Source organism: Pseudophryne corroboree, assembly GCF_028390025.1.
Source record: "Pseudophryne corroboree isolate aPseCor3 chromosome 3 unlocalized genomic scaffold, aPseCor3.hap2 SUPER_3_unloc_13, whole genome shotgun sequence".
Classification (NCBI taxonomy): Eukaryota; Metazoa; Chordata; class Amphibia; order Anura; family Myobatrachidae; genus Pseudophryne; species Pseudophryne corroboree.
The window spans coordinates 1,432,464-1,444,874 of NW_026967501.1; the positions used below are offsets into that span (position 1 = coordinate 1,432,464).

The window sequence follows — 12,411 nt, forward strand, 5'->3', positions numbered from 1 at the left end:
GTAGATGGTGCCGGCTTATCTGTATATGAATAGCAGTCTCACTACGGGTTCCGCAGATACCGTAGATGGTTCCGGCCTATCTGTATATGAATAGCAGTCTCACTACGGGTTCCGCAGATACCGTAGATGGTGCCGGCCTATCTGTATATGAATAGCAGTCTCACTACGGGTTCCGCAGATAACGTAGATGGTGCCGGCCTATCTGTATATGAATAGCAGTCTCACTACGTGTTCCGCAGATAACGTAGATGGTGCCGGCCTATCTGTATATGAATAGCAGTCTCACTACGGGATCCGCAGATACCGTAGATGGTGCCGGCCTATCTGTATATGAATAGCTGTCTCACTACGTGTTCCGCAGGTACCGTAGATGGTGTCGGCCTATCTGTATATGAATAGCAGTCTCACTACGGGTTCCGCAGATACCGTAGATGGTGCAGGCCTATCTGTATATGAATAGCAGTCTCACTACGGGTTCCGCAGATACCGTAGATGGTGCAGGCCTATCTGTATATGAATAGCAGTCTCACTACGGGTTCCGCAGATACCGTAGATGGTGCCAGCCTATCTGTATATGAATAGCAGTCTCACTACGGGTTCCGCAGATACCGTAGATGGTGCCGGCCTATCTGTATATGAATAGCAGTCTCACTACGGGTTCCGCAGATACCGTAGATGGTGCAGGCCTATCTGTATATGAATAGCAGTCTCACTACGGGTTCCGCAGATACCGTAGATGGTGCAGGCCTATCTGTATATGAATAGCAGTCTCACTACGGGTTCCGCAGATACCCCAGAGGGTGCCGGTTTATCTGTATATGAATAGCAGTCTCACTACGGGTTCCGCAGATACCGTAGATGGTGCCGGTTTATCTGTATATGAATAGCAGTCTCACTACGGGTTCCGCAGATACCGTAGATGGTGCAGGCCTATCTGTATATGAATAGCAGTCTCACTACGGGTTCCGCAGGTACCGTGGATGGTGCCGGCCTATCTGTATATGAATAGCAGTCTCACTACGGGTTCCGCAGATACCGTAGATGGTGCAGGCCTATCTGTATATGAATAGCAGTCTCACTACGGGTTCCGCAGATACCGTAGATGGTGCCGGCCTATCTGTATATGAATAGCAGTCTCACTACGGGTTCCGCAGATACCGTAGATGGTGCCGGCCTATCTGTATATGAATAGCAGTCTCACTACGGGTTCCGCAGATACCGTAGATGGTGCCGGCCTATCTGTATATGAATAGCAGTCTCACTACGGGTTCCGCAGATACCGTAGATGGTGCCGGCCTATCTGTATATGAATAGCAGTCTCACTACGGGTTCCGCAGATACCGTGGATGGTGCAGGCCTATCTGTATATGAATAGCAGTCTCACTACGGGTTCCGCAGATACCGTAGATGGTGCCGGCCTATCTGTATATGAATAGCAGTCTCACTACGGGTTCCGCAGATACCGTAGATGGTGCAGGCCTATCTGTATATGAATAGTCTCACTACGGGTTCCGCAGATACCGTAGATGGTTCCGGCCTATCTGTATATGAATAACAGTCTCACTACGGGTTCTGCAGGTACCGTAGATGGTTCCGGCCTATCTGTATATGAATAACAGTCTCACTACGGGTTCCGCAGATACCGTAGATGGTGCAGGCCTATCTGTATATGAATAGCAGTCTCCCTACGGGTTCCGCAGATACCGTAGATGGTGCCGGCCTATCTGTATATGAATAGCAGTCTCACTACGTGTGCCGCAGATACCGTAGATGGTGCAGGCCTATCTGTATATGAATAGCAGTCTCACTACGGGTTCCGCAGATACCGTAGATGGTGCCGGTTTATCTGTATATGAATAGCAGTCTCACTACGGGTTCCGCAGATACCCCAGAGGGTGCCGGTTTATCTGTATATGAATAGCAGTCTCACTACGGGTTCCGCAGATACCGTAGATGGTGCCGGTTTATCTGTATATGAATAGCAGTCTCACTAAGGGTTCCGCAGATACCGTAGATGGTGCCGGCCTATCTGTATATGAATAGTCTCACTAAGGGTTCCGCAGATACCGTAGATGGTTCCGGCCTATCTGTATATGAATAACAGTCTCACTACGGGTTCCGCAGGTACCGTAGATGGTTCCGGCCTATCTGTATATGAATAACAGTCTCACTACGGGTTCCGCAGATACCGTTGATGGTGCAGGCCTATCTGTATATGAATAGCAGTCTCCCTACGGGTTCCGCAGATACCGTAGATGGTGCCGACCTATCTGTATATGAATAGCAGTCTCACTACCGGTTCCTCAGATACCGTAGATGGTGCAGGCCTATCTGTATATGAATAGCAGTCTCACTACGGGTTCCGCAGGTACCGTTGATGATGCAGGCCTATCTGTATATGAATAGCAGTCTCACTACGTGTGCCGCAGATACCGTAGATGGTGCAGGCCTATCTGTATATGAATAGCAGTCTCACTACGGGTTCTGCAGATACCGTAGATGGTGCAGGCCTATCTGTATATGAATAGCAGTGTCACTACGGGTTCCGCAGATACCCCAGATGGTGCCGGTTTATCTGTATATGAATAGCAGTCTCACTACGGGTTCCTCAGATACCGTAGATGGTGCCGGCCTATCTGTATATGAATAGTCTCACTACGGGTTCTGCAGATACCGTAGATGGTGCAGGCCTATCTGTATATGAATAGCAGTCTCACTACGGGTTCCGCAGATACCGTAGATGGTGCAGGCCTATCTGTATATGAATAGCAGTCTCACTACGGGTTCCGCAGATACCGTAGATGGTGCCAGCCTATCTGTATATGAATAGCAGTCTCACTACGGGTTCCTCAGATACCGTAGATGGTGCCGGCCTATCTGTATATGAATAGCAGTCTCACTACGGGTTCCGCAGATACCGTAGATGGTGCCGGCCTATCTGTATATGAATAGCAGTCTCACTACGGGTTCCGCAGATACCGTAGAGGGTGCCGGCCTATCTGTATATGAATAGCAGTCTCACTACGGGTTCCGCAGGTACCGTAGATGGTGCAGGCCTATCTGTATATGAATAGCAGTCTCACTACGGGTTCCGCAGATACCGTAGATGGTGCCGGCCTATCTGTATATGAATAGCAGTCTCACTACGGGTTCCTCAGATACCGTAGATGGTGCAGGCCTATCTGTATATGAATAGCAGTCTCACTACGGGTTCCGCAGGTACCGTAGATGGTGCAGGCCTATCTGTATATGAATAGCAGTCTCACTACGGGTTCCGCAGGTACCGTAGATGGTGCCGGCCTATCTGTATATGAATAGCAGTCTCACTACGGGTTCCGCAGATACCGTAGATGGTGCCGGCCTATCTGTATATGAATAGCAGTCTCACTACGGGTTCCGCAGATACCGTAGATGGTGCAGGCCTATCTGTATATGAATAGCAGTCTCACTACGGGTTCCACAGATACCGTAGATGGTGCCGGCCTATCTGTATATGAATAGCAGTCTCACTACGGGTTCCGCAGGTACCGTAGATGGTGCAGGCCTATCTGTATATGAATAGCAGTCTCACTACGGGTTCCGCAGGGTACCGTAGATGGTGCAGGCCTATCTGTGTATGAATAGCAGTCTTACTACGGGTTCCGCAGATACCGTAGATCAGGCATTCCCAACCACGGTCCTCAAGGCACACCAACAGTGCAGGTTTTAGTGATATCCAGGCTTCAGCACAGGTGACGTAATTAGTACCTCAGTTATTTTGATTTAACCATCTGTGCTGCAGCCTGGATATCACTAAAACGTGCACTGTTGGTGTGCCTTGAGGACCGTGGTTGGGAATGCATGCCGTAGATGGTGCCGGCCTATCTGTATATGAATAGCAGTGTCACTACGGGTTCCGCAGATACCGTAGATGGTGCCGGCCTATCTGTATATGAATAGCAGTCTCACTACGGGTTCCGCAGATACCGTAGAGGGTGCAGATCTATCTGCTTATGAATAGCAGTCTCACTACGGGTTCCGCAGATACCCCAGATGGTGCCGGTTTATCTGTATATGAATAGCAGTCTCACTACAGGTTCCTCAGATACCGTAGATGGTGTCGGCCTATCTGTATATGAATAGCAGTCTCACTACGGGTTCCGCAGATACCGTAGATGGTGCCGGCCTATCTGTATATGAATAGCAGTCTCACTACAGGTTCCTCAGATACCGTAGATGGTGCCGGCCTATCTGTATATGAATAGCAGTCTCACTACGGGTTCCGCAGATACCGTAGATGGTGCCGGCCTATCTGTATATGAATAGCAGTCTCACTACGGGTTCCGCAGATACCGTAGATGGTGCAGGCCTATCTGTATATGAATAGCAGTCTCACTACGGGTTCCGCAGATACCCCAGAGGGTGCCGGTTTATCTGTATATGAATAGCAGTCTCACTACGGGTTCCGCAGATACCGTAGATGGTGCCGGCTTATCTGTATATGAATAGCAGTCTCACTACGGGTTCCGCAGATACCGTAGATGGTGCCGGCCTATCTGTATATGAATAACAGTCTCACTACGGGTTCCGCAGATAACGTAGATGGTGCCGGCCTATCTGTATATGAATAGCAGTGTCACTACGGGTTCCGCAGATACCGTAGATGGTGCAGGCCTATCTGTATATGAATAGTCTCACTACAGGTTCCGCAGATACCGTAGATGGTGCCGGCCTATCTGTATATGAATAGTCTCACTACAGGTTCCGCAGGTACCGTAGATGGTGCCGGCCTATCTGTATATAAATAGCAGTCTCACTACGGGTTCCGCAGGTACCGTAGATGGTGCCGGCCTATCTGTATATGAATAGCAGTCTCACTACGGGTTCCGCAGATACCGTAGATGGTGCCGGCCTATCTGTATATGAATAGCAGTCTCACTACAGGTTCCTCAGATACCGTAGATGGTGCCGGCCTATCTGTATATGAATAGCAGTCTCACTACGGGTTCCGCAGATACCGTAGATGGTGCAGGCCTATCTGTATATGAATAGCAGTCTCACTACGGGTTCCGCAGGTCCCGTAGATGGTGCAGGTCTATCTGTATATGAATAGCAGTCTCACTACAGGTTCCGCAGGTACCGTAGATGGTGCCGGCCTATCTGTATATGAATAGCAGTCTCACTACGTGTTCCGCAGGTCCCGTAGATGGTGCAGGCCTATCTGTATATGAATAGCAGTGTCACTACGGGTTCCGCAGATACCGTAGATGGTGCCGGCCTATCTGTATATGAATAGCAGTCTCACTACAGGTTCCGCAGGTACCGTAGATGGTGCCAGCCTATCTGTATATGAATAGCAGTGTCACTACGGGTTCCGCAGATACCGTAGATGGTGCAGGCCTATCTGTATATGAATAGCAGTCTCACTACGGGTTCCGCAGATACCGTAGATGGTGCCGACCTATCTGTATATGAATAGCAGTCTCACTACGGGTTCCGCAGCAGCGGGACTAAGGGGTGTGTGCACAGCGTTCGTCCCTATATTACACCTAGGGCTGCTCCAAATCCCATTAACATTCCTTGGGCATGTACTGAGTACTGGGGTGGAGCTTCACTTACGACTCATATGCGAATTGGATGTCCATTCGTTACTCCCCCCACGCCTTCTGCCTCCTCCTTACTGAGCAACGCTGGTCGCCTCCTGTATCACATCCCCCGTTTCGTAGGCTGCAACTCTACCATCTTGTACTGCGTAGGAACACCCACCTGATGGGCACGTCTTTCACTGTCCGCCACCGCTGCTTATGTATAAAAGGACACCCAGTGACCCTAGAGGAGCCGTCACTTGCCGTCGCTAACTAGCGGTACGCCCGGTCGGTGCAGCGCGTCCGAATTTCCGGTCTCCGCGGTCAAGTCACTCCCCGTTTCTTCTGCCGAACTGCCTCTGCTTGTATCCAGGCCGCCGTCACACCACCAGTTCAGGCCAGGCTCAGGGACTCAGGACTTCACCCACTGCCACCCGTCCACTCTCCGCCTTCTGCACCACACCGCCTCTAAACTCCGTTTACCGGTCAGTTCTTTTTCCAGTTAACGGTCTCTCTCTTTGGACACTGTATCCTCATCCCCCAGCACGCAAACACCACTTTGTCCTGGCGCGTGGGATTCTAGTAGAATTTTCTCCAGTCCCGTCGTGCCCATCTACTCCCATTGTTCTGCTGATCCCATTGTACAGGGTGCATTGAAATAGGATCACCCTCAAGGGCATATAACTACCATATAAATTTCATTTATTTACACTCATACAAATCATAGCATCATACTAGGGAGCTACACTTATAGCTATAGTAATAATACAGGGACATGACTTGGGAGGTGAGGGGATCTGGGCGTGTCACAGTGACATCACATATCTATAGTAATAATACAGGGACATGACTGGAGAGGTGAGGGGGATCTGGGAGCATCACACTGACATCACATATCTATAGTAATAATACAGGGACATGACTGGGGAGGTGAGGGAATCTGGGAGCATCACACTGACATCACATATCTTTAGTAATAATACAGGGACATGACTGGAGAGGTGAGGGGATCTAAGAGCGTTACAGTGACATCACTTACATCTATAGTAATAATACAGGGACATGATTGTGGAGGTGAGGGGGATCTGGTAGTGTCACTGTGACATCACATATCTATAGTGATAATACAGGGACATGACTTGGGAGGTGAGGGGATCTGGCAGTATTTACAGGGATATTGATGCCTCCCCCATTTCGCAGGATTGCACAGTAGTGAAGAAGACATCCAATGAGTGTGAGACACCCAGCAGCCATTCCCGTTTGTCAGAAGGACTAAGCAGAACCCAGAGCTCCATTACGGTGCCTCCACCTCACTCACTGATACATGAAAGACACATTGACCAGAAGATCCTTGAACTCACCAACAAGATCATTCATCTGCTGACTGGAGAGGTGACTGCTGGGAATGGGACATTATACAGTAACACCAGGGGATGTGTCTGGGTGATGACTAGAGAGGTGACTGCCGGGAATGGGGCATTATACAGTAACACCAGGGGACGTGTCTGGGTGATGACTGGAGAGGTGACTGCTGGGAATGGGGCATTACACAGTAACACCAGGGGACGTGTCTGGGTGATGACTGGAGAGGTGACTGCTGGGAATGGGGCATTATACAGTAACGCCAGGGGGACGTGACTGGGTGATGACTGGAGAGGTGACTGCTGGGAATGGGGAATTATACAGTAACACCAGTGGACGTGTCTGGGTGATGACTGGAGAGGTGACTGCTGGGAATGGGGCATTATACAGTAACACCGGGGGACGTGTCAGGGTGATGACTGGAGAGGTGACTGCTGGGTATGGGGCATTATACAGTAACACCAGGGGATGTGTCAGGGTGATGACTGGAGAGGTGACTGCTGGGAATGGGAAATTATACAGTAACACCAGGAGATGTGTCTGGGTGATGACTGGAGAGGTGACTGCTGGGAATTACATATTATACAGTAACGCCAGGGGATGTGTCTGGGTGATGACTGGAGAGGTGAGTGCCAGGAATGGTACATTATACAGCAACACCAAGGAACGTGTCTGGGTGATGACTGGAGAGGTGACTGCTGGGACTGGGACATTATACAGTAACACCAGGGAACGTGTCTGGGTGATGACTGTAGAGGTGACTGTTGGGAATTGCACATTATACAGTAACACCAGGGGATGTGTCTGGGTGATGACTGGAGAGGTGACTGCTGGGAATGGGACATTATACAGTAACACCAGGGGACGTGTCTGGGCGTTGACTGGAGAGGTGACAGCTGGGAATGGGACATTATACCGTAACACCAGGGGATGTGTCTGGGTGATGACTGGAGAGGTGACTGCTGGGAATGGGGAATTATACAGTAACACCAGGGGACGTGTCTGGGTGATGACTGGAGAGGTGACTGCTGTGAATTACATATTATACAGTAACGCCAGGGGATGTATGTGGGTGATGACTGGAGAGGTGACTGCTGGGAATGGGGTATTATACAGTAACACCGGGGGATTTGTCTGGGTGATGACTGGAGAGTTGACTGCTGGGAATTGCACATTATACAGTAACACCAGGGGATGTGTCTGGGTGATGACTGGAGAGGTGACTGCTGGGAATTGCACATTATACAGTAACACCAGGGGATGTGTCTGGGTGATGACTGGAGAGGTGACTGCTGGGAATGGGACATTATACAGTAACACCAGGGGACGTGTCTGGGTGATGACTGGAGAGGTGACTGCTGTGAATTACACATTATACAGTAACACCAGGGGACGTGTCTGGGTGATGACTGGAGAGGTGACTGCTGGGAATTGCACATTATACAGTAACACCAGGGGATGTGTCTGGGTGATGACTGGAGAGGTGACTGCTGGGAATGGGACATTATACAGTAACACCGGGGGACGTGTCTGGGTGATGACTGGAGAGGTGACTGCTGTGAATTACACATTATACAGTAACACCAGGGGATGTGTCTGGGTGATGGCTGGAGAGGTGACTGCTGGGAATGGGGCATTATACAGTAACACCAGGGGATGTGTCTGGGTGATGACTGGAGAGGTGACTGCTGGGAATGGGGCATTATACAGTAACACCAGGTGACGTGTCTGGGTGGTGACTGGAGAGGTGACTGCTGGGAATGGGGTATTATACAGTAACACCAGGGGACGTGTCTGGGTGATGACTGGAGAAGTGACTGCTGGGAATGGGGCATTATACAGTAACACCGGGGGATTTGTCTGGGTGATGACTGGAGAGGTGACTGCTGGGAATTGCACATTATACAGTAACAACAGGGGATGTGTCTGGGTGATGAATGGAGAGGTGACTGCTGGGAATGGGACATTATAAAGTAACACCGGGGAACGTGTCTGGGTGATGACTGGAGAGGTGACTGCTGGGAATGGGACATTTTACAGTAACACCGGGGGACGTGTCTGGGTGATGACTGGAGTGGTGACTGCTGGGAATGGGCCATTATACAGTAACACCAGGGGATGTGTGTGGGTGATGACAGGAGAGGTGACTGCTTGGAATGGGACATTATACAGTAACACCAGGGGACGTGTCTGGGTGATGACTCGAGAGGTTACTGCTGGGAATGGGGCATTATACAGTAACACCGGGGAACGTGTCTGGGTGATGACTGGAGAGGTGACTGCTGGGAATGGGACATTATACAGTAACACCGGGGGACGTGTCTGGGTGATGACTGGAGAGGTTACTGCTGGGAATGGGGCATTATACAGTAACACCGGGGAACGTGTCTGGGTGATGACTGGAGAGGTGACTGCTGGGAATGGGACATTATACAGTAACACCGGGGGACGTGTCTGGGTGATGACTGGAGAGGGGACTGCTGGGAATGGGACATTATACAGTAACACCAGGGGATGTGTCTGGGTGATGACAGGAGAGGTGACTGCTTGGAATGGGACATTATACAGTAACACCAGGGGACGTGTCTGGGTGATGACTGGAGAGGTGACTGCTGGGAATGGGACATTTTACAGTAACACCGGGGGACGTGTCTGGGTGATGACTGGAGTGGTGACTGCTGGGAATGGGCCATTATACAGTAACACCAGGGGATGTGTGTGGGTGATGACAGGAGAGGTGACTGCTTGGAATGGGACATTATACAGTAACACCAGGGGACGTGTCTGGGTGATGACTCGAGAGGTTACTGCTGGGAATGGGGCATTATACAGTAACACCGGGGAACGTGTCTGGGTGATGACTGGAGAGGTGACTGCTGGGAATGGGACATTATACAGTAACACCGGGGGACGTGTCTGGGTGATGACTGGAGAGGGGACTGCTGGGAATGGGACATTATACAGTAACACCAGGGGATGTGTCTGGGTGATGACAGGAGAGGTGACTGCTTGGAATGGGACATTATACAGTAACACCAGGGGACGTGTCTGGGTGATGACTGGAGAGGTTACTGCTGGGAATGGGGCATTATACAGTAACACCGGGGGATGTGTCTGGGTGATGACTGGAGAGGTGACTGCTGGGAATGGGACATGGGCCCTCATTCCGAGTTGTTCGCTCGCAAGGCGATTTATGGCAGAGTTACACACGCTAAGCCGCCGCCTACTGGGAGTGAATCTAAACTTCTTAAATGTGCGACCGATGTATGCGCAATATTGCAATCACAAACGAGTTAGCAGTTTCTGAGTAACTCCAGACTTACTCTGCCTGTGCGATCAGTTCAGTGCTTTTCGGTCCCGGCTGACGTCATAAACACACCCAGCGTTCGCCCAAGCACTCCCACCGTTTCTCCAGACACGCCTGCGTTTTTTCCGGAAACGGTAGCGTTTTGAGTCACACGCCCTTAAAACGCCGTGTTTCCGCCCAGTAACACCCATTTCCTGTCAATCACAATGCGAACGTCGGAGCGAGGAAAAAGCCGTGAGTAAACTTACTTTCTTGATAGTAAAGTTACTTGGCGCAGTCGCAGTGCGAACATTGCGCATGCGCACTAAGCGGAATTTCACTGCGATGCGATGAAAAACTCCGAGCGAACAACTCGGAATGAGGGCCATTATACAGAAACACCAGGGGATGTGTCTGGGTGATGACTGGAGAGGTGACTGCTGGGAATGGGACATTATACAGTAACACCAAGGGATGTGTCTGGGTGATGACAGGAGAGGTGACTGCTTGGAATGGGACATTATACAGTAACACCAGGGGACGTGTCTGGGTGATGACTGGAGAGGTGACTGCTGGGAATGGGACATTATACAGTAACACCAGGGGACGTGTCTGGGTGATGACTGGAGAGGTGACTGCTGGGAATGGGACATTATACAGTAACACCGGGGGATGTGTCTGGGTGATGACTGGAGAGGTGACTGCTGGGAATGGGACATTATACAGTAACACCAGGGGATGTATCTGGGTGATGACTGGAGAGGGGACTGCCGGGACTGGGGAATTATGCAGTAACACCAGGGGATGTGTCTGGGTGATGACTGGAGAGGTGACTGCTGGGAATGGGGCATTATACAGTAACACCAGGGGATGTGTCTGGGTGATGACAGGAGAGGTGACTGCTTGGAATGGGACATTATACAGTAACACCAGGGGACGTGTCTGGTTGATGACTGGAGAGGTTACTGCTGGGAATGGGACATTATACAGTAACACCGGGGGATGTGTCTGGGTGATGACTGGAGAGGTGACTGCTGGGAATGGGACATTATACAGTAACACCTGGGGATGTGTATGGGTGATGACTGGAGAGATGACAGCTGGGAATAGGACATTATACAGTAACACCTGGGGATGTGTCTGGGTGATGACTGGAGAGGTGACTGCTGGGAATAGGGCATTATACAGTAACACCGGGGGATGTGTCTGGGTGATGACTGGAGATGTGACTGCTGGGAATGGGGCATTATACAGTAACACCAGGGGATGTGTATGGGTGATGACTGGAGAGATGACTGCTGGGAATGGGACATTATACAGTAACACCAGGGGATGTGTCTGGGTGATGACTGGAGAGGTGACTGCTGGGAATGGGACATTATACAGTAACACCGGGGGATGTGTCTGGGTGATGACTGGAGATGTGACTGCTGGGAATGGGGCATTATACAGTAACACCAGGGGATGTGTCTGGGTGATGACTGGAGAGATGACTGCTGGGAATGGGACATTATACAGTAACACCAGGGGATGTGTCTGGGTGATGACTGGAGAGGTGACTGCTGGGAATGGGACATTATACAGTAACACCAGGTGACGTGTCTGGGTGATGACTGGAGAGGTTACTGCTGGGAATGGGGCATTATACAGTAACACCAGGGGATGTGTCTGGATAATGACTGGAGAGGTGACTCCTGGGAATGGGGCATTATACAGTAACACCGGGGGACGTGTCAGGGTGATGACTGGAGAGGTGACTGCTGGGTATGGGGCATTATACAGTAACACCAGGGGATGTGTCAGGGTGATGACTGGAGAGGTGACTGCTGGGAGTGGGAAATTATACAGTAACACCAGGAGATGTGTCTGGGTGATGACTGGAGAGGTGACTGCTGTGAATTACATATTATACAGTAACGCCAGGGGATGTGTCTGGGTGATGACTGGAGAGGTGACTGCCAGGAATGGTACATTATACAGCAACACCAAGGAACGTGTCTGGGTGATGACTGGAGAGGTGACTGCTGGGACTGGGACATTATACAGTAACACCAGGGAACGTGTCTGGGTGATGACTGTAGAGGTGACTGTTGGGAATGGGACATTATACCGTAACACCAGGGGATGTGTCTGGGTGATGACTGGAGAGGTGACTGCTGGGAATGGGACATTATACAGTAACACCAGGGGACGTGTCTG

At 50.6% G+C, this 12,411-nt stretch overlaps 1 protein-coding gene across 2 annotated transcripts in view; it reads left to right on the plus strand.

Moving 5' to 3' along the window:
- LOC134983342 (zinc finger protein 271-like) overlaps positions 1–12,411 on the plus strand; it is a 121,501-nt gene that overhangs the window by 17,434 nt on the left and 91,656 nt on the right. For both annotated transcript variants that reach the window (XM_063949049.1, XM_063949050.1), the window contains exon 2: positions 6,765–6,956. In XM_063949049.1, coding sequence (XP_063805119.1) covers positions 6,765–6,956 — 192 coding nt within the window. The remainder of the gene's footprint in view (positions 1–6,764; positions 6,957–12,411) is intronic.